This window comes from Echeneis naucrates, chromosome 1, assembly GCF_900963305.1.
Source record: "Echeneis naucrates chromosome 1, fEcheNa1.1, whole genome shotgun sequence".
Lineage (NCBI taxonomy): Eukaryota > Metazoa > Chordata > Actinopteri > Carangiformes > Echeneidae > Echeneis > Echeneis naucrates.
The window spans coordinates 18,813,312-18,840,005 of record NC_042511.1 but is presented as its reverse complement, the minus strand read 5'-3'; the positions used below and the strand labels follow the sequence as shown (position 1 = coordinate 18,840,005).

Genomic DNA, 26,694 nt, shown 5'->3' with positions numbered 1-26,694 from the left:
ATGCGAAGAAATTATTTTAATCAAATCTGAGGAGGAATTCTGTTGTCAGTATAATTTTATTTGCGAGTGTTAAAACCTAATATTTTTTCTTCGGGGTGAATTCATTCACAAGAGTACACCTCGGTGTTTGGGCTGGTCCAGAATGGCCCCACCCTGACTGACTTGATGTCATGAAAGTGCCTTCAGGGCAAAACAATTAGTACTTGCGCACTGACTGTTACAGTCACTGACTGTGTCACTGACTGTGATAACACTGTTTACTAACTTACATGTTTGTATGGAGTATGTGATTGTTCTTTGTTTACTTTGCCAAGTTTTCTTGGTTACACAATACTGCTCACATTGGTATTAGCTATGTTTCTGTTCTTATTTGACAGAATAGTTAAATTCTTTTTTTTTTTCTTATATATACACAGATGATGATAGTAATAGCAAAGTAATGTGAGATCAAGACTTGTGTCTGATAGTTAAACAGGTGTACTATGAGTTCATTGCAAAGTGATCTGAAATCAGAATGGGAGCACTCATTACCGCTTCTATAGTGGGGAGGAAGTACATGCATTCATTGTTCTGATGAGTATTCACAGTATCTGGTTGCTATGACCAGAAAACATGATGACAGGAGTGGGTCAAATTAATTTCCTGTCTATCTAGATGTGGCATCATATGTTGAATCAATTTACTGAATTTAACATTGTAAAAGCTGCTCACAATTTGACTTACCCAGTGGTTTTGTTTTTTAAGAAAATTAATTTTATTAAATACAACATTCTCTATTGCCATGTGTGGCATAGAGTAGCATTTACATGAATACTTCTGTCTAAACATTGTGAGTGTCTCTGCCAGAACTCACATTCATTATACTCTGAGGACATTTTGTTCTAATGAGAGCAAACTCAAGACTTCAACTGGTGGCCGTCATTCTGTCCACAAAGCTTTGAGTGGAAAGTGATGAGATGCACTTTCCTTGCCTGGAGGGAAAAAATTCTGATCTAAAGGGAAAAGCATAGCACAGCAATGGAGAGGTGTGGTCATATAGCTCTCATGACAGGTATACACAAGGAGGAGCTAAATTACCTGAGAAGAGGCAGGCAGGCAGTCAGTGCATAGCCAACAGTACACCTGTTGCACTTCCCAGACTCTTTCTCTCGCTATTTTTCCCCTTTACCTGCTCCTCTCTTGTCCCCTTCTTTTCCCTTGGCTGGTCTGAAAGTGAGTGACGGCCTCACCATGGATCCCAAGGAGGCCAGCGGGAGTGAAAAGGAGAAGGAAAAAGAGAAGGATAAAGTAATAAAGAGGAGGAACCGGCCTGTGTTCCTACGCTACCTGGAGAGGCGAAAGACGGACACTATTGTGGCAGATGACATGGCCAAAGGAGACGTCAACTTGGGGACACTGGTTAGGAGGAGTCAGTCTGACAAGACGGAGTACAGCGCTAAACTTAAAGGTACATCACCTAATGACCTCCCTGGGGGTCAAAGCTATAGCAACAGTCAACATAGATGTGAGCCAACACTTTGAAACATTTCTCAACTATTTACACAGCAAACTTGTTCATCACACCCTGGCTAGGTGAACTTTCAGACACATATGTCCACTATAGATGGACTGTAAGGAAAGCATCTATGGCTTGAGGGCAAAACTATTTGAAACACATGCACATGCACACATATATAGTTTGCACTGCTCTACAGCTTTGGATACTGGGCACCTGTTGTGTTACTATGTGTTGAGCAGGAGATACTCCCAGAGGGATAGAGCTGCATATGCAAATCCCGTTCCAAACGCAGGCACAGAGGAGTGGCTTTATAGGTGTTCCAGACCAGCTAGTAAACAAGACCTTGGCAGCAGAGATGTGTGAGGAAGGACAATATATAGTTATATACTTGAGATACTTGTATACTTATTCTTCCTCATTAAGAGAAGCTGAAGAGGTTCAAAATATTAAGCACCTGTTTTCCAGTGAACCAAAATAGCTATCAATGGGCCTGCCAAGTAAGAACTAGTTGGAAAAAGTAAGAATAAGATGTAATTTCAAAAAGAAAAATCGTAGAATCATAGATGTATCTCTATGTTGCGTCACTTTAAAAGCTGGCATGGCCTTCTAAGTCAAGTCCATGGTTTGGATGAACTGCCTTTAGTGCAGTCAGAGATTGGGAATGTTGCACTTCAGGCAAAATGGCCGACATCACTGTGTGATGTGTGAAAAAGATAATGAAAAAGTATGTTGGCTTTCCTGTACCACCTGCTCCTGGATTTCACACGTGACCTAGCAGTATACTTCCCCCTTGCCATTGTAATGATGAGTACTGATAAGTTCTCAAACACATTTGCAAAATCAGCATCTACCTTTTTTATTTGAAATAGAACCACTTTCTGCTTTTTTGGACATCCTATTTTCATGACCAACCTTTCATAACCCTAACCGTTGTTGGAGTGTAATCACAAAAGTAAAAACACTGGTTTGTTTTCAGTAAACCAATCAACCACCCTTTCTAACTTTGTTATCACATCAGAAGAGCTGTTATTTACAGTGGTATTATTATAGCTTATACTGACAGAATAATGGTAAAAAGCTTCATAAAAAATTTATAAAACCACCCCAAAAAAGTCTCTCCCTTAATTTTCTGTCAAAGTGCCCATAATAAGAAAAGCACCAAACTATGACTCTACCAGTGATGGCGCCCAAATGGCCAACAGCAACAGCTTATGGCTGCAAAAGACAGTTTCAGGCATGAGTGTGTTTTCATTTGCCCTCGTGCCATTGACTGATCCAGTTGCAATTACTGAGGAAATGAAGTTGCTTTTGTTTTGTCTCAACAAAAAAGTTTTCTGAAATAGGTTCAGGTAACTTATTAGTCTTATGTACTCATAGTTTTCAGACACAATAAACCTGAATAATCCGAAGCGTGGTTTTGAATATTTCTGTTTGTGGCCAAAGAATGACATGAGAAAATCACTGACCATCAATAGAAGGTTTTCATTCATTGGATAAAAAATCTGAAGCCAATGTTAGTAGCTTCACAGCTGACCCATGGTATTACGTATTGGTGGCGGTATTACCATTGCAAATATTGACAGAACGATGACTTCACTGAAAGAGGAAACATGTGACCTGCTGCGCAACACTCAGTTCTCACCTGCTTGTCAAACAGGTTGGTCAAACCACAGAACCATGGCAACGTGATAACAGCATCTAATTATTTACAGTGATCCAACTAAATACATACATTCTGGGAAAGATTTACCAGCACAAACTCACATTTAAGGACAGTAATAAATCCAATAGTCCTTTGTATTTATTAACTAAATGTGGATGGAGATGGTTATTTTGTGGTGTGTTATTACAGTTTGAGGACTTGCTTTTACTTTACTTACTGTGGGCTTTTCATGGTATTTTTAAAAAATATGTAGGATTGCAATCTTTTCCCTTCGTAGGTATTTTATATAAATTCACAATTTCAGCAAGTTTCCATGATTTAATCCCAGTGATAGAAGTGAGTTGTGCACTTTGTTGTGTGGCAAAGTCTAACATGTCATTCTTCTTGCTGGCGATACATGATACACAATGCTTTCTATTTTGTTCTGGAGCTGTCTGCTGGAAGCCTTTCAATGGGTGAACACTGAGAAGCCCTGTATCCACTTTCATGGGAACTCCTGTGCCGGCAACCATCCCTCACCAGACATAATGCTGCAAAAGGATAACTCAGCACAGTTTGAAATCTGCTGCTTTGTGGGTTTTTAATAGGAAAGATTTCTGTGCTTTTACAAAAATGCTATATTTCCCATAGGGTTACTACTTTGTCCAGTGGCAAGAAATCATTCCTATTACTGTGGCAGTGGATAAAGTGATGATAAATAAAAGGAGCTCAAACCACATTTTGTTTTCCAGCAAGTTATCAAGACTCCTCAGCAGTTCTCTCATTAGCATGATTTTCTCACGGGTGGATGATCTCAGAGAATCTGGGGTCACTTTACAAATTGTAAGCCCATCTAGACATATGACACTTGAGACTGTCTGCTATGAAATGTATAAATAGTTTAACAGGGAATAATGCTACAAATTCATTGCACTTACCAGGAATAATCTTGTCTTTTGACGATGCATCAGCTCAATATGGAGATCATCAAACATATTTTTACGTGCAGCAGCCAGATTGAATTCAGATGGACACATCACCTGTTGAACTGTCTTTGGTCATGAAAGAGATGTCAAAACACATGGTAAGAACTGGAGTTCATACCAACTGGAGTTCATAAACTGACTATACATAATACAGCCACATTTATACGCCGGATGAAATGTAGCAACATAAAAGAGAAGGATACAAAACTTGCTTAACTTGGATAACTTATAATGTCAAAGTTCCATTTAATTGTCAGAAATAAAGTGATGCACTGCTGTAATGTATCCATGTTTCAGAAAAGTGTAAGCTGTAACTGTAATGTAAAAGAAGATCACAAACATTTGTCTGGTAAAATAAAGGTTAAATAAAATGAAAAAAAAAAAAGAAAATCATATGATCAGATTAACTAGGTGACCACAATCTATGCAGTACATGACTTATTAAATTCTGCTGAAGGCAGGAAAAGGCTGCAGCCATTTCTACCATTTGCAACTTGTGAATCCAGAAACAAAAGGTTCTTCGAAGAGGAACATGAATTGATAAAGAAATGGCAAAGCTAAACTTTTTCGTTCACTTCCTTTAAATATTGTAACTCTGATGTGAACCCTGAGATAATGAGACTGCTGGTTTAGAACTCCTACACAATCAGTGCCTTGAGTGCAGCTAACCATACTGTGAGGAATGTCCAGGTAATTTGTGGTAATTTCCTCTGTGTTTTCATGTCCATTCATTACTGTTTGTGTCTTTACTGTGCATCAGTGTGTGTATGCATGTACCTTTGCATATGGAGGTGTGTGTTTGTCAGTGACCCACACACACACTCCTAGTCTGAGCAGATGGAATGCCTAAGCAAGCTGTAGCATTACATCAGCGGCGCGATTTGCTCTGTAACCTGACACGGGCCTAGTAGCCTTCTGTCACCCTTCCTCCACCCTCCCTCTCTCTTTTCTCTCGCCGTTAAGCCCTCCCCAAGAGGAGGAAGTGGTGCATGGTGTCGATTAGGCAGTGAGGAAGCATCCCTCTTCCATGAACAGACAGTCCTCCCTGCCATGCAAAGCACAGAGCAGCAACAGACTGATTAGGAAGCGACGCAATAAAAAAAGAGCAGCAATCCTGACTGGCATATTAAATGAGGCCTTTTGGCGTTTGAGTCAAAATAATTAGATCACCATGAAATACTGATGGCTGCTCAAGCATCAAGCAGATGTGTTAGAAGATATATATGTTTTTCTAAGAAGACACAGCCCACAGGGCTCGGGTTGTTTACCACCATCTGAACCACAAATGGCATGAAATGCTGGCAAACACATAAAAGTTTCCTGAATTTACAGACTGGCTTTGCATTAATTTATGTGACTTTTGATATACTCATTAAGCCTTCCAGGTTGTGTTTTTTAGCAACGTTAGAGTCCCATTATGTACAGACCAACACAAACAAACAAAAAAAAACCTTACTTACATTTGTGTGTTTTATAATAATTGTATCATGCCATTTTCCCTCTCAGAGAAAATGGCACCAAAGGACCTATCCACACCCCCCTCTCCAGCCATGGCCCCAGAGGAGGTTCATTTAAGGAAGATGAACCGCAGGGCAAAGGTCATTCAGGAGCTTGTGCAGACAGAGAAGGACTACCTCACAGACCTGGAGCTCTGCATCAGAGAAGTGGTCCAGCCTTTACGAAATATGCAGGTAGATGTTTTCTTTACTTAGATAAAACAGATAAAACATTTGTGAAAGGAACATAAACACCCAATTTATACTTGTTATCTACAAACTTAAGCAGAAAAGTAAAGCGTCAATGCTGAAATATCAAAGTGGGAAGTTTGAATATATAGCTGTAGTTTATTTTAAATGCACTGCTACAACTTTTTTTATACATAATAGTGTCTTCATTTTCTAGGTTGTGGATATTGATCGGCTGTTCACAAACATGGAGACAGTATGTGAGGTGTCTGCAGCGCTCCTTCAGAGACTGCATGAGGCCATGGCTGACCCTGATCCAGAATCAGTTGTTATAGGTAAAGACATTTTGACGTTTCCCTTGGCTTTTGCTGCTCTGGATAGTTCAAAAGACTGAAGACCCATTGTTTTGTGACTGTGTTTGTAGGAGAAGTATTCATCCAGGCAAAGGCAACTTTAGAAGATGTATATAAGATTTATTGTTACCATCATGACGACGCCAACATGGCCCTCAAATCCTATGAGAAAGAGCAAGAGATAAAGGAACATTTCACCACATGTGTATTAGCATTAAAGTAAGTCTCACTTTTATTCTGAAAGCTATAATTCACCGATTATAATTTTATTACAACTTTTATGTTTTTCTTTGTCTTTGTAATTACAGGAAAATCTACGACCAAGAGTAAGAAGCCCAGAATTCAAACTCTCCATAGTGTCAAATATAGATCTTGATTATTGAGTGGATTTAGCAGTTTATTTTTTCTTTTCTGATTCTCAGCCCTTGTAGATAATTGCTTACTATATAATGTGCTCATATACACAGAGGAAAAACAAATTTGCTGAACATGGGTTCACTGCTCATCAAACCTGTCCAGAGGATCATGAAGTACCCGTTGCTGCTTGGGGAGTTGTGGCAGGCAACGCCCGAAGACCATCCTGACTATCGGCCTCTGCAAGAGGCCTTCACTGCCACCAAGATCATAAATGTGAACATCAATGAGTTCAAGAGGCGCAAAGATATAGGTGACTTTTTTTACTTTTTTAACTAAATGAATAATTTTCCTATCTCTGATGTTTACTAATCGTTAATCATGTGATATAAGTTGTCCATCCAAATTACCTGATCTTATTGTGTGTATTTCCATCTATTCAATTTTGCTTCCATATTCTCAGTTATGAAGTATAAGAGGTTAGAAGATGAAAGCACACTGAGGGGCAAGCTCAACAAGCTCAACATTCATTCCATCCGTAAGAAAGGCGATAGGTTTGCTGGTTATATCAAGATCCTCACTGGAGTTGAACCACAGGTAAAACAAGTTGAAGTTTTATGGTTCTGTAACTGTAATAAAAATAAGTGCATGGAATATAAATCACAAAGTTTGTGGGCCTGATTTAATTCAAATAGAATCAGCAATGCTGCTTTTATTCAGCCAGGCATCATTTTAGATACAGTATATAGCCCATTGTATTGCTATTTTAAAGGTGCGAGATGAAGTATTTGACAAAGAGGAGAAACTGTTCAGGAGTCTGGAGAAGGCTGTGAGGCAGCTGGCCAAGAACATTCACTGTTACCTGCAGCACGCTCAGGTTGGTGTGTGTTTGCAAATCGTGTTCCATCGGGCGCGTTTTATGTGTGGTGACTTGCTTATTTTATTGGCTTAATGTATTTTTTTTTTTTTTTTGCAGGAAATGGTATCTGTTGCTGTCCAGAATGTCCAGGACATGGAGAACATTGTCAAGGAGCCGAACAAGAACGGTACAAATGACTCATGGCACAATAATGGAAATGACCCTTATAAGCACTTTGTAAGTGTAACTTTTGTCGTACTTTGGTGTGAAAATGTTTTGTCCTACTATTCACCTTTTCACCTTTTCCCCTCCATCACCTAAATCCTCTGTAGTTGCGTGTGCTCTTGGTTTGCTGTCCTGTTCCTACATGGCAGTCCATTCAACCCCCCCAACTGAGAGTCATCTGTCACTTTGCTTATAGCTTCCTGTCCTCTGTCCACTTTATTAATCCTTTTCCTTTGTGTTGCTAACCTTTCCAGTAGACAACCCAGTTACTTTGTCACCTTCCCTTCCTCACTCTCTTCTCTCTTTGGATTGCATTGTTGCCAATTCTGATATAACTGCCTGCTTGAATAAGACTCTTAGTGTGGCGGCTCTTCATTGCAGCAGTTCAACACTGCAACAAAGCAAAGTCTGTAATGACCTTTACAAAATAATTGTCAGCACAAACGCATGTAGAAGAAGAGCAAAGGACTTATTGTGTGTGAAGTGCCTCCATTACATCCGCCAAAATCAAAACAGGACACTGACAGATGCTTTCATCAGAAGGAGAGCATTTTCTGCATAATGTTTTTGACCCATTACTATGCTTCTAATTTGTATTGTAAGATGAATACATCAGTAGCTTTTGTTTGTTTGCATGCCAATGAAACTGTAGCAGCTCTCTTTTTGTTATGTGTTCAAGGTTAATGTTAAGGCAAACTTAACTGCGTCCCCTTGGAGGGAATCGTTGTGAAATAAAGACTCAGCTGAATGCTAATGCTAATCATTTGAGCCTCTGAAATGCTCTAAAAGTACTTGTTTTCATGTGCAGAATACATAGTAGAGAATACATAATGATAGGCAGACTACTGCTGTACGTCTCTATTCATCATCTGCTACCTCATTGACTTTTTCCTCCAGACAGACAGGATGGAGCACTTGGTCCTCACCCCCCTCTCCTCCCTGCAGGGCATGTTCACGGCCCCGCAAAAGCTCATCCAGAAACGCTATGACAAATTGCTGGATTACTCCTGCCGTCTGGAGCGCTCTTCCTCTTTTTCACCCTCATCCTCATCATCCAGTACCCCTTCATCCACTCCCTCTCCCGTCTCAGAGGATCCGTCCGGCCCCGCCAGGAGGGACTATGAAGCTCTCAATGCCTTGCTAGTAGAGGAGTTGCAGAGGTTCAACATGGCCGCTCACACTATCCTGACCAACTGTGTTGTCTGTCTAGTTGCCTTGCTCAGAAAGCTGATGGATAAAATACTCCTCCGTGCACCATCCATGCAGCAGCTGCCTGTGAGGATCCTGATCATAACACTCTTTTTATTTCATGTTTGGACTAACTGATTCTGAATTCTGAATGTGCTACATGCTTTTCTAGGCTCCACTGTTGAACATTGCTGAGGTTCAAAACAGCATCATGGAGGAGATGAATAATCTGGCATTTGTTAAAGATAATGCACAGAAGCTAATGGAGCGCAAAGTCAGCTTTGAGAGACAAAAAGACAAGAAGACAACTGTAAGTAGAACATAATCTAGAACATATTTTAATCTAGAAACCAAAATGTGTCACCACTGGATGTAATCTGCATTATTCACATCCCAGATCAGTTGCATAAACATGTTTTTGACCCAATTTAAAAACAAAAGCATTACATGTTCTGTTTTTTTGTTAATAAAGACATGAATACCATAAATGAGCAGCTGTACAATTTATCAGAGGCAGATACAGTGAAAAGCTTCAGGTTGTGGTTGACTGGGGCCCTTGGCAACCTGAAGTTCCATCAAGTATCTTTCCCCTGAGATGTAGATTTCTATATGTGTGTGGGTTTACATATATGCGTACACTTATACAGACATATATGTGCGCATATTTGTGCATTATTTTTTATCACACCCCCAGGAGGTTACCTTTCACCTTCCCTCTTGAACACTCATAACCAATAAGATCTTAGCACGTGCAAGCTGACCATGAATTTACACCCCTTTGTGCTCTTCTGTTCTCCAGATGCCGGAGGTGCAGCATCAAACTGAGGAGCAGCGTGCCTGGCTGCTGGCAGAATACCCACTGAGTCGTCTGTTCCAGCTGAAGAGAAAGTGTAATGGCTGCCAGGAGCAGGACCTCAGCTTGCTGGAGGGAGAGCTGGTGGCCCTGCTTGAGGAAACAGACCCATCAGGCAGCAGCAGCCGCTGGCTGGTTCACAGTGGAGGCAAGTGTGTATGTGTGTGTGCAAAGACCCTTGAGGCAGAGGTGGCTCTTGGTGCACATTCCTGATGAGACATACATGGTGGATTAACTTATCACGCTAAATAATCTGCAGGCATGGTCGGTATAGGTCTCCTTTAATATTCATTCCTTTGTGACTAAACCTGCATCTATTAGCTGATGTAGGCTCTGTAGACATCCCAACTTTAAACTTTACTTTCTGACTCTGACAAGTCAGCAGACAGGAGTCAGTCCCAGGAGCTCCTGTGATGTCACGGTTGCTGGTACCTCTTCACCTGCCTCTAGAGAGGGTTGCCTCTCAACAGGGCCAACTCCATAGCTTGTTTCTCACCCCCCTCTATGTTTCGCAGAAGCACCTGAGATCCCGACATCTTGTTTGGAACAAACCGCTGTGTGTTGTAAGCAGTGTTACGTAGAGTACAAAGCCGTTCCCTTTGGGTATTCAGAAATAAGGATGGAGAGATGCTGCATGTGTGCCTCTGAACTTTGCAATAACAAGTTCTCTTTCTAGGAGTGCTAGAAAAAAAAAAAAACGTAATGTATGTTTCTTGGTATAAAGTACAGTCTTCACAGCTTTGTCTTTTCCCTAGGGAATATAAGCATTCCCAGGAAATTGTTGTTCATCCTTTTGTTGATATCAACACCATGAATAGGCTTGCCTCATATTTGCACATTTTTCAGTTCACTCAGTGTAACAAAATTTCATGCTCAAAATTATGGTTTACTGTTGTGAAGATTGTTGAGTGCACACTACTTCATTAGAATTGAGGTACCAACAAAAATCTCAGAGATTAGTACCTGGAGAAATAAAAAGATCTGCTCGGTTATCTTCCACTATTTAGTAATTTATGTGAACCAAGTCTGTAGAAGTGAAGAAGTCAGGCATATTGACCAAATGTCCCTGTGTGTCACTGTTAGGGACACAAGGGTACATTTACTCCACATTCCTGAAGCAGTACAACCCTCTGAGGGAATCCCAGCGGGCAGGCCAGATGGCCAAAGAGCAGCAACAGCAGCAGCCACCTGCCATGATGGATGACGACTTCGATGACTTCAGCCTGTTTGTGTCAGGCAGTAGCAGCAGCAGTCTGCGCAGTTTCAACCTCACCACAGACAGCAGCTCCACCCTCTCTGGTCTACAGGCAGAGTCTGAGGGCCCAGAAGACCTGGAGGACAACGTGGACACAGAGGCTCAGCAGGTGTGTGTGTGATGTGGTTTATTTGACTATTCCTACACCATATGGAAGTCACTTTATGGACACTGCCTTGCCTAACGATTGGGAGGGTACAGAAAAAACAATGGTTCAGCTGAATTTCCAACTTTGAAAACAGTCACAAATATTTTTCAGAATTTAAAACAGTAGAAAGACTTTACCTTGGTCAAACACTTTTAGACAATAACAGATATATACGAGCCACATGCCACACAGATCTCATAATCACAATAAAACAGGGTTCAATAAACCATGTAATTTAACTAGGCTTTCAAAGAGTCATTAGGGTGTCCTCTCAAAGGTCTTACTATAAAATAGAAGATATCAAAGTGGCTGTAAAACTAATGTGTGCAGGTATATGGGCTGGATCAGCAGATCTGTTGCTGCAGAGAGACATTCAACTTCTTTATATTGTTTCTTTCTTGCTGGCTTTGAAATTAAATTAATTAAATGGCATCACACAATCATCATGATGTCACCTCAGTGCCTTTGCCCCCCAACTCCTTGTGGTCATGCATTTATCAGCTCTATTCCGATAAAACTCAAGTCTTCATTATAACATAAAGCTATTGGTCTTTGCAAAGTTGAGAACACTAGCAAACATTGCCACCTGCTGGACTTACGCCAAAATGCACTTTTAACAACAATAGATCTAACTCACATTAACATTTGAAACATGCCATGCTTTCAGAAAAATACAATGATACATTGACATGCATTGGATTTGTGTGCTTTTTCACAGTTTTATGCCGTGCATGCATTTCAAGCCCGCTGCGATCAGGAGCTAACCTTACAGGAGTATCAACATGTCCGCATCCTCCAGTTCTGTGACCTAGGAGGCAATAAGGAGTGGTGGCTGGCTGAGGCTAATGGGCAGAAGGGATATGTTCCTGCCAACTACCTAGGCCGGATGTCCTATGCCTAAATACAGAGCCTCTACTCAAGCATCAGATTTCCACAAAGCCATATCATGAAGAACACCAAACCCAACAACCCACCTGCAGCCTTTCAAACAAAACCACCTTCAATAGAAAATTTCAAGTGTGGATTGCAAACCATTTATATGTGAATTATATGTAATTACTTTTAAATGGGGGATCATGGAGCTAATACCAGCAGACACGACCTGGAGAAATTGCTAGTATATGAGCTGATATATTGAAACAACCATTTACATTCCCACATGTATCGCAAAGAGATGACATCAGTGACCTAACCAGCATTGATGGACACAGACGAAGAAAGAGCGGATGAAGTCGGGGCCGAGCCAGTCGGCAAGTTCAAACTTAGAGAGCTTTCTTGCTGTGTAGCTAACCGTGGCGTCATCCTGACAGCCTCTAAATGTAGTTATCGGACGCCTCATGCCAAAAGTGTTTAAGTCTAAGTGTTGTTAGGAAAAAAAAAAAAAAGTTGAAGTCTTCTTCACCTGCAGAAGTTCATAAGAAGAGAACCCACTAATGGAAGCTGACCAATAATCTCATGAATGTTGATAATGATGGTAGCAAAACAAAAGGCACTGTGTTAAGCACTTGTGCACTTCAGTGTTGTTGCATTTATATTGATAGTAAATTTAATATGTGAACAGATTTACAGGTGAAGAAAATGTTATATGTCAAATGATTTACACATGAAGTACAAATTATGTTTTATGTGAAGGTGAAATGAAGAAATCTATATTGTTGTTTATATGTGAACATGTTACATTACATAAACATTTCAATGATTGCGATCCATTCCCCACTTGCCCTGAATTTAATGACTCACATCTAGGGACGCAGCATCATACAAAATCTTTGCTACAGCTGATTTATAAGAAGAGGAATTTTAATGACACTTGTTGTAGTTGTTAAGAATTGTTAGGACAGAATGAGGCACACAAAAGTCCAGCATCATTTACACAAATTTAAATTCAAGTATTTGGATGGTGTTAATCCATGTACAGATGCTCTTGAGATATAAACATAATGTCCTGGCACTAATTTCATACTGTTCAAGTTTCCCTCTTCTGTCTTTCACTCTCTCTCTATTCATTTCTTGAGTTTCTTCTGTGCTGCCTTCTTCTTCACCAGTTGTAACCGTTTCATGGCATTAAGCTGAGACTCCTGAGATGTTGGTGCTTTGTCCCCTGGTGCAGCCTTTGACCCATTCCCATTGTTCCCATTACCCCCGCTATTATTGCCTCCGTTCCCTCCTGCACTGGCCTGGGAGCTGCTTGGGGAGCTGGCCCCGGATGAAGCAGAGCCTTTACCTTGATTTTCACTGCTTGATGAACGGCTCAGTGGCTGTTTACCTAGGGTGAGGGGTGGAGGAGGTTTCAGAGGAACCTGGCTGGAGCCATTTCCACTGCCTCCACTGGGTACTTTGGAACCTCCAAGTCCTGACTTGGCCCCAGCTAACCCAGACAGCCCAACAGGTTTCTGCCCAGAGGGAGCTGCCAAGGTCTTGCTGCTACCACTTGGACCTAAAGAACCCAGTTTGGAGCCTGGAGGAATAGAAGGATTTGTCTTGGCGCCAAATGCAGCCCAGCCTGTAAGACCACTGCCTGAAGATGAAGTGCTGCTACTAGTGGGATTGGCTGATGTTGTGGACGCCTGGATGAAGTGAAAAGAAAGCACCACAATTATCTGAGTGCAACAAAAGTTTAGTTTGTGATGAAGACAAAAATATTTTGGAAATTTACTTTGACTATCGTTTAAAGGTATTCATTTCATAAAGCCTGTGCTCAGCTGAATATTTATCAGGCTCAATCAATCAACAGCGTAACCTACAAGCTACACCTAACCCTAACACCTAAACTTACTTTTACTGAAAACAAGCAAAGTTTTCATTCGCAATGCGGCTAGTAATCATAATTGGTTTGCTGAGAAAATGCTAATTGTTTACTGTCAAAATAACTTCTATAGTGATCTCCAATAATTCAATTTAGTCTGCAAAGTTTCCTCTAGAGATATGCAGATGTCAATACTAGCAGATGTCAATGGTTTGATTCTTGAAAATAAGTGTGTACTTTCTGTTCATTGTCCTCAGCACAGATTTATGCAGTCTACCTTTTAGAGCAGTTTCAGACATTGACAGCTATTTTCTTCTCTCACTTTCCACCAATAATGAAGACGCAGAATCCTAATTTTTGTTTGAGAGTAACACTGAGGGCAACATGTTGAATATGAGATACAAAAAATACTTTCTTCCTACACATATTAGCAAAATGTTTGTTAAGCATTCGTATTACTGCACAGAATTGGCATAGACACTACCCTGCTTAAATTCTCATACACTGTGCTAAACTCCTGCGACAACTTAAAACAGACCTTCACTTCGGTCCTTTTGAAGGCTTGGAAGGTGCTGGCTGTGTCAGGTTTGGATTTAAGCTCTGCCTTTTTCACCAGTGTGTCTTTTACTACAGGTGCTGACGATGCAGATGCAGGAGATGGCTTCTGTGGAGGTTTCTGGGCCTATTGGACAAAGAAAAAAATGAAATAGAAACAACAGGTTCTACTAACAAGACTATGAGCACAGCAGTCATCCAGTCAGTGCTGCTGTGTGACAAGATATTTACCAGGCCAATATTGAAATAATAATTTTTCCTCACCATACGTTTCATTTGCCTGGTGCAGCGGGCACAATACCACACAAGCCTTGGGTCATTAACTTCTTTGTCTGTCACCTGGGGTTTGTGACAGTCCTGGTGATACAGATTATGGCACTCTTGGCACTCCACCAACTGGTTTCCCATAGTGACTGTCATTTGTCTTAAGAAATTAACAACATTAAAACAAACAAACATTAAAGGAATTTAATGGAATACATGTAGGATTAGTCACTAAGTCACTTAGTCACTAGACTTCACAACTGAGAAATCTTAATAAAGATGCAAAAGAATATGAATTGATGTCTTCAAAGTGAAATATATTTGTTTACTAATGATTAACATGTACCTGCAAACCACACAAGCTAGGCCCATTTCCATAGCAAAGTCATCAGCATTGGTCTCATCGTTGTCATTCATGTTTGACAAGAGGTCTTTGCTCGTCTGAACGGTAATCGGAGAGGCCCGATTCTCCTGTTTCTCCAAACGAGGCTTTTTTGGAGGGTCGACCTCTGCCAAGTCGACCTTGACCTGTTTGTAAGTAAGGCAGAAAAATGTTAGATTGGCATTAAATCATTACCTTTTCAATATTTAGCTACTTCATTCATTATTATTTATATAACACTCCTTTAGCAGTCTGAAATTATGTATGAGGGAAATGTCTGGGCTCTACACTCCACATGCATCTGTTAAGCTTTTCTTGTAGGATGCAGCTGAAGAGTAGCTACGTAATTTCCGGATTATAAACCGCTACTGTTTTCACACGCTTTGAACCCTGTGGCTTAAACAGCTATGTGGCTAATTTATGGATTTTTATGGGCAACGAGCTTCATGCCACCAGTACATTTGTTCTTCATGCATACACCCTTATCATGGAAAACACACAAAGCAATGCATGTGATGCAGCTTTCAAGTTAAATTCGACCGATCTGGTGAAAAGGCGAAATCTTTCTGTGTAACATAATCCCTGCCACACCCCATTTTCTCCCACATTTCCGACACCTGCGGCTTATAAAAAAATTTACAAAACTGTTTTTCTCTTTAAATTTGGCGGGTGCGGCTCAGGTGCGCTCTATGGTCTGGAAATTACAGTATAGCTGATGCTGTAAGTCAAAAAGAAAACTTGACATAAAACTGAGACATAAAGCATTTAAATATAATAAAGCAGAATTTTTACATTAGAACTCTCATAATGTATGCTGTATTACTTCCCAAAGGAAGAATTGCTTGCAGCCAATCAAACAGGACTGGAAAATAGATGACAATAAAATGGAAAACATTGATCCGGCAACTGAAATAAATCATTTTGAAATAAATAAGAGACTTTGTGGGCACAAGACTTATTGTATTTTAGTAAAAAGATGCAAAATTATGCAGTACCTTCTCAGGGGGCCTCTTCTCTGCCTCTTTCTTGCTTTTTTCTGAGCTGGCTTTGCTGCTGCTATTGCTACTGCTGGAGGATGAGGAATTTGAAGAGGACTTGGAGTCTTGTTTACTTAAACTCAGTTTTGGCACAGACCCCTTGGACACCTCGATGTCCTGAGAATATACAATGACAACACAGAACACTTGGCAGTTAGATGTATAAATCACATACCAATTAAACTGGAAGAGAATAACAATAATAAAGGCACAGTGGAAAAATTGTAGCGGTGTATTGATCAAACCTTACTTTTTGTGAAGAGCGGTAAGATGAATCACTTCCTCTTGCAAGGGACTCATCTAGTAAAGCTTTGAGTTTCTCAGCTGAGTCTTTACTTTTGGAGTGCAGATAACTCAACCCCTTTAGGAAGATGGGATCTAACTCCAGACTTACAGGTCCAGCCATGGCTTTAACGACAAATAGAACAGTGCTTTGCAATAAATTCAGCAAAAAACACACCTGTGGCCATTTCAACACAAATCCCATTAAACAAGTTGAGTCCATAACATAAAAAAAAAATAAATAAAAACAAGAGTTTTGCTGCCACATCCTGCAGTGTTAACATTAAACTTGGGCTTCAAGAATTAAATAATGACACAAGGCATGGATATTTTAACTTAATTAAGAGCAGAATGTTACCTCAATATCTTAATTCCTACAGATTATAGCTACAGTCAATACACCATGGTGGAAACAAAATGTTTACATCTGCAGCCTTCTAACCGCAATAATTTATGTGTTGTTTCTCTCCTGCTGGCAACTCGCAACTCGGAAGTTATATATATATACATAATCGTTTTGTTGATATTTGAAACATTGGCATTGATAATCAAAACATTCAACAGCAATTATATTAGATGACGTAATAATAGAAAATGTGAGATAAGGGAGGAGAGGAAATAGGGCTGAACAGTGGTCTTCTGTGTTGGAGCCCATATACATACTTTATTGGCCTAATTCATCCGGTTGGTTGCAACTTAAACAATAACACACATTCAAACTGGCTTAATTTGGTGAACACACACACAACAACGCACTAAACAAACAAAACAATGGCTGAAGTTAGCTCTCTCCTCAGCTGTCATCCATCAAACCAAGTTCAAAGACGATACTGTTTTATCTCGGTTACTTTACCCCAGACTTCTCTCCTGGTAAAAGTCCCTCTCGTAAACCGGTACTTTAATTTTTAGTTAACAAATATCGGTTGTAAAGGACTTCCTACAACAGACACAAAGGCAGCCGGACAAGAGGCTTCGTCTTCTTATCTGTGCAACCGTGAAATATATCCGGAGTCTACGAAGGGCGGAACATTGTCTAGACATGTATTTTACACATGTCTTAAACAACTCCCGCCCTCAAAAATTATGAAGAATATATTATTATATCATTAAGGAAACATCTTAATATAATGCATATTTACTTGAGCCTTGAATCGTTGGTTTTAAATGGCAGGCAGACAGGTGATGGCGCTCTCGAGTTTTTTTTTTTTTTTTTTTTCAGGACAGGGTAGAAGAAGCAGTCGCTTACCGGAAGTGTATCAAACAGCGTGGTCATGTTATATCGATATAGCCGGTATATGTGTGCGTGTTTTTAAAATTGTTATGCATGTCTGCTAATACATTTTTAAACTCTGGACCCAAAGTGTTATTTTAACTTAGAACTTTTAGCTGCCACCCTTTAAACGAGACGCCCGGCCGCGTACTGAAGCTGTTCCCGTGTTTTCACTCCGAGGTTCTAACATTAGTGACAATGACGCAGGCGCAAAAGCAGCAGAAACCTTCCCTGTATTTAGAAGTTTGTTGTCAAAGCGAGGAGCCTCGTCTTTCTCTGAAAACGTCCATCGTTTTGTTTCTTCTGTCGTACTGCGAGTGCAAGTGTTTCAAAGCTTTCCTGGTCTCGAGTAGACCACCGGACCACCGAAAGCTGCCGGAGTTTCTGGATGTGTCCGCCTCTCAGCCGGAAGATCTGCCCCAGCTGGTGAAGGGCTGCCGGCTCCCGGCTGTTTTGGATGAGACCGGGCGGCTTTGCAGAGCCGGACTGGCAGTGGTCCTGAGACACATTATCAACAAGACTTTAGAGGTGGACCCCTCCAGAAATGATGTGCAGGCACTGCTGGGTTTCAAGAAGACGTGTCTCAAGGCCTGTGCCGAGGTTAGTGGAGAGCCAGGCAGCCAAATTCCCAATGAGTTGTGTTGTGGTGAGTGTGGATGTGGATAGTGCAGCTTTACTTCACTTGTAAATTTCTGGTGCAGGTTTAGTAGTCAAAACCTCAGCTCTGCTTTAAAAGCAGCTTTACCTTTTTACTGTATTCACAGGCGTTGATGAGAGTTTTTACTCATGTAGCCAGAATACCCCCAAAACCCATGTACCTCCTGATTAAGTTACACACTGCCTGGGAGAGTACAGGATGTGATGCAAACCAGTTTAGTGTGTATTGTCTCAAAAATGTCAGTCAAAAATTTAGAATGTCTTCACTATTTGTTATGCAGCAGTTAATTCATTTAGTATTATTAGCGGTTGGGGTTTTTCATCACAAGTAATGTTGAGGGTGTCCATTGTCCAAGTTATACACACTCAAATATTTATTACTATTTGCTATTATATTAATAGTAATTGCCTAATCCCCCACACGGCAAGTCAGATGAACATGCAAACTCTTAAATCTCAAAAAGACTTACACTTACAATTAAATTTTTCTTAAAATTTGAGCCCATATATAGTTATTTCCGAAAAACTTCTGAGGCAATTATAAGGGAAATAATCTTCAGTAATATAAATCAAATTTTTATTACACTTTAGTGAGAGTTCTAAATGTGACCTAAAAATCCTTAAATCTTTTTCTAATCTCCTTCTGTCCTATCTCAGGTAAGTAAGTGGACCAGGCTGTGTGAAATCGGCATCCCCTCTGCTGTAGAAGAGCATCTCCAAAATCCCACAAATCAGTATCAGCAGCTGCCGCTCTTTATTCTCACCTTAGAACAAAGGCTCGCAGAGCCTGTCAAAGTCCACAATGATGACAAAATACGGAGGCAGAAACTCCACGAGCAAAGGCAAAATGAAAAGAATGACTCCCCTGGAGGAAAAGTGCATGTAGACAATGAGTCACAACCTGGACAGTCAGCTCAAGTCCCCGATACAGTAGAGCTCAGGGCTGCTTTGGCCAAGCTGTCTGTGGAGCCAGTTCCAGCTTTGACCACTAGAGAGAACTCTGAGATCAGGAAAGTGAAGACGACAGCTCTTCCTCCACTTGAGCGTGTATTTGCTGAGGGGCTGTACTTCACTCTTACTGATGTGGTGCTGCTGCCGTGTATCTATCAGTATCTGGTAAGGACTTTGAAGTTCATTTTTTCAATTTTATGGTGTTGTCATTAATGAGCCCTTGTGGCTAACGACTCATTATTGCCTTAAATTGTTGCATATTCTGAAGCCTTGAATATACATGAAATGCTCATTTATTTATTTATTTTGTAGTTTCCTTTCAAAGTCTTTTATTTTCATTGTTTTGACCCTGATTCAATTTTTACAACATTCACTATGAGTAAAGTTCTATGACTGTGCCATGAGCGATCACGTGTAACCATGCAAGACTTTGTCTTTGTCTCGACATAAACCAAAACACACATAATTGAGGTCTGATGTCACCATATAAATGGAGCCATTTAGGCTATAAGACCACCATTACATGTATTTGCTGATGTTTAATGTCTTTATTTTGATGACTTATCAAAATACACATGACTTTAGGTTTTGACACTCTGGTTGAGGTCCATCCAGCTCTTTCAGAGCCATCCAGTCAGAAACTTGAGTGAAGAGGAGTCACCAAGTAAGACTTGGCACAGGTTTTGCTCTCAAAGGTGGTCCAGAGCCGCCTGGAAAATGGAGATAACAGTGTTTGGGAGAGTCTCAATTTAAATGTGGCAAATTGAAATGCATTTCAATTACTTTACTTTGGGAACATGTTTCTCTTTGCAACAGATCAAGAACTGGTGTGTTTTCATGTTGACCATAAAACTGTGAATTTCACAAAGTTGTCCACAAGATTCATTACATATTCATTACACATAATGATTGCATATTTTACAAACAGAGTTGGTTACAGCAATGAAAACAACTGCAGCAGATATCAGAAATTGCTATCACTGTTGACTGGCATAATATTATTGATCAGGATGCTGTACTATCAGTGGATGGATCGCAACCTCCATTTCACTCTTCAGCTGTCTACCAGCTTTTCCTCAACTGTGGGAATGAACTGAAGTTTTCACAATGAGGCTTTTAGTAGTCAGCTGTGCTCCAGTGGTTTCCAGTTTCACACTCAGTCTAGCATGTCTCCTCTGAACAGCCATTACTGTCTGCAACATATGCAGCCTCAACTGACCCTCGTATTGCAGACTTGCCCAGAGTTCCTCCCTTTCTGTATGTGTTGCCACCTCAGTCTTTTGTCTTCTACACACAGTCACACATGGTGACAGTGTCTCTCAAATCACGCCTCTGTTTGTGTCCTTAACCCTTCCCACCAGTCAATGCTGTTTTGAAGTTTTAGTGGAACCTTGACCTTGCACTGCTAGAAAATAGTACATCAGCAATGTCATTTAATAAGTTTTCTTTTTTCCTCTTTCATTCTTCTTATTGTCCTTGATAGTGTTCCCTTCAAGACCACACTGCATGTACTCTACGTCGGCTCCCCCACCTGCGTCAATGGTACAGCCGTGTCCAGGAGGTCCCAGGGGTCCTTCGGGCAGCCAAAGCTTGTGGGATGACTCTTTCCATAGCCAACTTTTCCATGACCCGAACCCTAGAAGAATCAGTTGAGGACAACCCAACTACCCTACCGGAGCAAGAACAACACCAGGAAATGACCACAGAACTGCCATTTGTCGGTGGTCCAAGGCCCACACTGACTAAGCTTAAAGTAAATCATTACATTTCCTTACTTATTTCTCATCACACTTTACTGCTTTGTTTATGTGATTTTCTTAAATACACATATTTACAGACTGTCAGTTGAAGAAGCTGACTCATGTTGTCCCTTTCGTGGCACAGGTAGACAGTATGGAGTCTCCAACTGGTTGTTAACCATTATCCCTATAATTTTATTCCTCCATTGTCTGCTGATTGTGCCTTCAGGAGTGCAGCTCTAAGTTAATGTTATGGCTTCTGGCAGACTTTCTTAATTGCTCAAATGTTCATTTTCTGCCACTGCCTACATGATAAGTGCTTTCAGTCAAAGGATTAACATTTAAAGTGGGCCATTTAAAGGTTTTAAGATGCTTATTTGTACACATGATTTCCAACTAGAATCTTCTGTATGACATTATCAGCCAAGACAAACTAAGAAAAAAGTGGCCTTTCTTAAAGCAAAACAAAATGTTTTGTGTGTGTGTTGTAGGAATGTTATTTTACTGCGCTCAGTACATTTTAAAATACAGTATTCTCAGTGGATCCACTCACAGTAGTGCAGACAGCGCAGATTCAGCTTATTCTCATTTCAGGTGCAATAAAAACTATGAATCTAGTCCAAAATAAAACAGTTTCATAGTCAGACTGGGTCATTTCTAGTAATGGCTAAAGAGATGAGACAGTTCCATACTAGCATAATGTTTCCACGTTGTTAAAATGTAGTTCCCTTTGGGAGCATTGTGAAGACACACACCCACACGCAGTCACACATATTTATTTACTTTGCTCCATAGCACTTCAAATATTGCCCCTGCAACACTTCCGGGGCAATTTGTTTTCAGCAGGGTACAGACAAGCCCAGCTGTTCAAGGAATTGAAAAACCTCTCACCATTGAGCCTCCAGACTGTTGTGTTGGCCTTGCTGTTCTGCTCTCTCTCTAAAGATCTTGCTGTGATTTGTTCCTGGTTAAGCGTCTATAACAATGTGATATTAAGTGACGAAGAGAGCAGTAAAGGTGGGATTTGGACTCAGCTGGGTGATCAGGACGAGATGCATCTTAAAAATGCCATGTTGCGAGATGAAGTTTAGTTAAGGCACAGATGTGCTGAAATGACAATTTTCATGGTTGGTTGAAATCAGACATTAAAACTGAGAGCAATGTGTGCACACACATGCAGACGCATATAATGGTCAGCATTCTTGTTCTTTTTTCTTTTTTGCTTAGACGGATTACAGGGATAGCTGCGTGTCGCCACCATCATGTCTGCAGCTGTTGTGATGTCTTAGCCAAGGCGCGCGTGTGTGTGTGTGTATATATATATGTGTGTATATATGTGTATATATATGTATATATATATATATGTGTATATATATATATATATATATATATATATACACACACACACACACACACACACACACACTGTATGACTCTGTGTCTGCCAAACAAATACATAGAGATGGAGGTCTGTCATCTGACTTGATAACACGTGAACCTTCATGGCTGCTAACCAGGCGCACCAAGCTCATCTTGCTGGATCGTCCAGAGTCTAAATGGCTCATAAGCTCAGCCTCTTTCACACTTCTCACTTCACTTAACACACAGTGATGCATGACAGTCAAACTGCTGGTGCAGCGAGGTGCAGACACAAAACCTGCCAGCTATATGTAAACATAAGGTTAAGCCAAACAGCACATTACAAAATTCAAACTTGTCTGCTACTATCCCCTGCCTGAACTGTTACTTTTTCAGTTTGTAACATTGGATAACAGCTTAATCTGTGGTAGCAGTGGAAATAGTTCCTGGATGTTCTGATGCAAGGACAGGAAAGTTTGTACCCCAGAAACTGTCACTACTGAGTGTCTGTATTCTTTGTGTTAAAACTGATGCCCAGAAACTAAACATCTATTGCTTTTGACAGGGTATGACATTTACAACCCTTTTTGGCCATTCTTTACAATGAAGCCCAAAAAAAGTAAAAGATGTATTTTTTTTTTTTTTTTTTAATCCATTTATCTAACTCCTGACCATGAGGCAACTCAACTGAAGTTTCTATACTGAAACATGCTATTTTCTTCCAAAACATTGTTCTGTTAGTCTGTTCATTAGTCAAAGAATATTGAGGAGTTTGAGGCTATTTGGCAGTTTCATGCAATTAGTTAGTGCTACTTAATTTATTGTGTAACTACAGTTGTACACACGTTTGAAGCATTTTCACGGTCAACTTTCCTGCTTTTAAATTCATTAATGCAGGTTACTGGTTCCAAGCAGTTCATATTTAAGTCGCATTAGTAGAGTTTAGCTAGTCAAGTCATACTCCCAATTACTTAATATTTTAATTAAAATTGTGATTATTGCAGTGCTTTATATTGCTTTCCATTTCACCATTAAATGACTATATTTTTCTGGTATCCCTTTGTATGTCTTTGACACGTTACAGTAAGTAAGCCATATGTATCCATATGAGGGATACAAACAAGAATTTTTTGGCTTATAAAAGAAGGTCACTGGTGGTTAGGGGTTGAGTTTTATTTAGAAATGTACTTATTTCTAACAATCATTTGACACTATAGACTGTCCATAATAAAGCTACTGTTTTAACTTATCATTAAAGAGAGACAAAAATGGAGTGGATTTTTTTTCCAGATTTCTTCAGAATTTCTCTAAAATCCTTTAGATGTGCATAAGTATAAACTGTTAGGGAAAATTTTTTTCCACTCTTGAGAGAGTAGTAAGTGCACAAGTGCTGGTCTGTCTTCAGGTCTAGCGTCACATCAGTGTGAGTAAAGTATCAATGGCCGTGTTCAAGACCAGCTTTCTTTGATTTGCTTCATTACAACGTGGAACCCCAAGGCTGTAGAGGGGTTTCTATGGTAACCTGGGTGTTTGTGTGTGCTTATGTGTTCTTCCCTAAGGAAAATGGCATTGAAGCAGTGTTCGCTCCTCATCCTCGTCCTGGCTGGACCCTTCCGTGGGACAACTTACCAGGAGCTATCAACCCAGCTGAAGGTAGAGTCAATCTGCCTTGTGGCTCCCCTCCATTTTTCCGTATGCCACTTTACCCTTGAAACCCTTTCTGCGCTATACTTTTTTTCTTTTTCTTTTATTAATTTTTTTCCTTTGTACTACACCCAACTACACCTCTTTGTATCTACATTAAACATCCCTTTCTCATCATCCTTTACCTCATCCATCACTACGCTTCTATATCACTCCCTACTCCATCTTTCTTTCACCCTCTTACTCAGCCAAAGTCAAAATAAATACTGCATATGGAGCAAGGGAGAGGAATGTGCATAAATATATGCATAAATCCTTCCTGTGCTGCTATGGCCTGATGATTTTCAGCCGAACCTTACCGTCGCGCCCCAAGAAAAAATATTGGTCCTGACACTTGGTGAATCTTGCTACTCTGCCTCAGCTTCCCCATGAGTCCCTCTAATGAATTTTAAAGTGCTTAACTCAATGTGTTACCATCCTTGTGTTGTGGGGGTTAACTCTGTGACAGAAACAGACTCAGCAGAACAGACACACACAAAACCCCCTTCTGCACACAGGGGGCACAAACAACTAATGTTCAATGTAGAACTTGCGCCTATATCTTAGTAGATACTGATTCTAGTGATCACATTATCCAACAGACAGGGGAGGAGCTGCTGATTGCTGCCCCTGGTGGCAATGGTGAAGCTGAAAGAAATATCTGCTTCTTTCTCTCCATTTGTCCTGCCTGCATTGTTTTTCCTCTTTAGCGAGGTCTGTGTTAAATGATGTGTGCACAAGTATTGGAGCAGCTGCAATATATCAGAATTATTATAGTTATTATTATAAGAAAATGAAGCAGGGTTTCTTTTTCATTTTTACTTATGTGAAAGATTGTAACAAGCTGAACCTCATCGTCATCGCTTATATCCTACCCTTGTCAGAATATGCATGAAAATGAAAGCAGACAGACATTTTGCCACTGAGATGTATATAGTGCTGTGAAAAAGTATTTGCCCCCTTCCTGATTTCTTACTTTTTTTCCCATGTGTGTCACACTCAACTGTTTCAGATCATCAAACTAATTTAAATATTGAACAAAGATAACCCGAGTAAACATAAAATGCAATTTTTCTGTGATGATTTTATGTAAGAGAAAAATACTATCCAAACCTAAATGATTCTGTGTGAAAAAGTTATTGCCCCCCTTGTTAAATGATGAGGTAACTGTGATTAATCATATTATTGTGGAAAGCTGAGTTCAATATCATAGACACACCCAGGCCTGATTGCTGCCAGACCTTTCAAATCAAGAGATCACTTGTCTGACAAGACAACATGCCGTGATCCAAAGAAATTCTGGAGCAGATAAGAAGAAAAGTAATTGACGTGTCAGTCTGGAAAAGGTTACAAAGCCATTTTTAAATCTTTGGAACTCCAGCGAACCGTGGTGGGAGCCATTATAAACAAATGGAGAAATCATGGCACAGTGGTAAACCTTCCCAGGAGTGGCCGGCCTACAAAAAGTACCCCAAGAGCTCAGCGGCGATTGATCCAAGAGGTCACAAAGGAACCCAGGACAATATCTAAACAACTGCAGGCCTCACTTGCCTCAGTAAAAGTCAGTGTTCATGACTCAAACATAAGAAAGAGACAAGGCAAAAATGGTATGCATGGCAGAGTTCCAAGGCAAAAGCCACTGCTGACAAAAAACATAGAGGCTTGTCTCACTTTTGCCAAAAAACATCTTGATGATCCCCAAAGCTTTAGGGAAAATATTCTGTGGACTAATGGTACAAAAGCTAAACATTTTGGAGTGCATCTTGTTTCATCTGACGTATTATGCCAACAGTGAAACATGGTTGTGGTAGTGACATGGTTTAGGGCTGCTTTGCTGCTTCAGGACCTAGACGACTTGCTGTGATTGACAGAACCATGAACTCTGCTCTCTACCAACAAATCCTGAAGGAGAATGTCCATGAGTTTGTGACCTCAAGCTGAAGCACACTTGGGTTCTGCAGCAGGACAATGATACAAAGCACACCAGCAAGTCCACTTCTGAATGGCTTCAAAAACACAAAATGAGGGTTTTGGAGTGGCCTAGTCAAAGTCCAAACCTGAAACCAAATGAGATGTTGTGGCATGACCTTAAAAAGGCGGTTTGCGCTTGGAAACCCTCCAATGTGGCTGATTTAAGACAATTCTGCAAAGAAGAGTGGGCCCAAATTCCTCCAAAGACTCATTGCCAGTTATCACAAACACTTCACTGCAGTTGTTGCTGCTAAGGGTGGTTCAACCAGTGTGATTTTGGCCCCTTATTGGCACCTGCCCAGACCCTACATAAGAGTCCTAGAAGGCAAGCTGTCTCTCTCTCCTGCAGGGCTGATGACACCTGGGCTCCCAGCATGGCTGGTTAGTTTTTGGTGATGTTTGTTTGGTTCTCTTTGTTATTTTGACTACTCGTGCATCCAGGAACCCTACACTTCATTACTGATGTTTTATTTATATTTAAGTTTGCTTGATCTGAAATGGGTAAGAGTGACAAAAGTGCAAAAAAGTAAGAAATCGGTAAGGGGGCAAATACTTTTTCACAGCACTGTAAGCCATAAGCCACAAGTTCAGCTTCCTCCTTCTTTGTGCTTTAACTAAAGAATAACTAAACAAAAACACGAAAACCACAAAAAAAAAAAAACAACACACACTCATAAAAATAATAAGCCATCAAATACAATGAAGCTATTATCCATATCTTACTCTCGAAATGCCCTCTTTCTTGGGGAAAT

The 26,694-nt window shown here is 40.4% G+C and overlaps 3 protein-coding genes across 6 annotated transcripts in view; 2 read left to right on the top strand and 1 right to left on the bottom strand.

The window, feature by feature from the left end:
• Positions 1–1,096: 1,096 nt before the first annotated feature.
• Positions 1,097–12,747, top strand: arhgef38 (Rho guanine nucleotide exchange factor (GEF) 38). Of its 2 annotated transcripts, none has more exons than XM_029512582.1 (14): positions 1,097–1,447; positions 5,633–5,817; positions 6,029–6,146; positions 6,236–6,383; positions 6,473–6,490; positions 6,632–6,831; positions 6,982–7,115; positions 7,291–7,395; positions 7,495–7,614; positions 8,548–8,877; positions 8,963–9,100; positions 9,590–9,791; positions 10,727–11,007; positions 11,765–12,747. In XM_029512582.1, the coding sequence occupies exons 1-14, from the start codon at positions 1,231–1,233 to the stop codon at positions 11,945–11,947; spliced, it is 2,379 nt and encodes a 792-aa protein (XP_029368442.1). In that variant the 5' UTR covers positions 1,097–1,230; the 3' UTR covers positions 11,948–12,747. The 2 variants fall into 2 exon arrangements, with proteins under 2 accessions (XP_029368442.1, XP_029368432.1); XM_029512572.1 differs by having other exon boundaries at positions 8,500–8,877.
• A 53-nt stretch (positions 12,748–12,800) lies between these two features.
• ints12 (integrator complex subunit 12) lies at positions 12,801–17,982 on the bottom strand. Of its 3 annotated transcripts, XM_029512625.1 has the most exons (7): positions 17,166–17,980; positions 16,281–16,438; positions 15,989–16,147; positions 14,958–15,139; positions 14,612–14,771; positions 14,331–14,474; positions 12,801–13,613 (listed from the first exon to the last, which is right to left on the bottom strand). In XM_029512625.1, exons 2-7 carry the CDS (start codon positions 16,434–16,436, stop codon positions 13,050–13,052), a joined length of 1,365 nt encoding a protein of 454 aa, XP_029368485.1. In that variant the 5' UTR covers positions 16,437–16,438; positions 17,166–17,980; the 3' UTR covers positions 12,801–13,049. The 3 variants fall into 3 exon arrangements, with proteins under 3 accessions (XP_029368485.1, XP_029368477.1, XP_029368468.1); XM_029512617.1 differs by having other exon boundaries at positions 14,331–14,473; positions 14,602–14,771; positions 16,281–17,982; XM_029512608.1 differs by having other exon boundaries at positions 16,281–17,980.
• The window catches only part of gstcd (glutathione S-transferase, C-terminal domain containing), a 50,507-nt gene continuing 41,377 nt past the window's right edge, over positions 17,565–26,694 (top strand). Inside the window, exons 1-4 of the mRNA XM_029512595.1 lie at positions 17,565–18,182; positions 18,897–19,355; positions 20,674–20,943; positions 23,848–23,941. Coding sequence (XP_029368455.1) covers positions 17,781–18,182; positions 18,897–19,355; positions 20,674–20,943; positions 23,848–23,941 — 1,225 coding nt within the window. The 5' untranslated portion in view covers positions 17,565–17,780. The remainder of the gene's footprint in view (positions 18,183–18,896; positions 19,356–20,673; positions 20,944–23,847; positions 23,942–26,694) is intronic.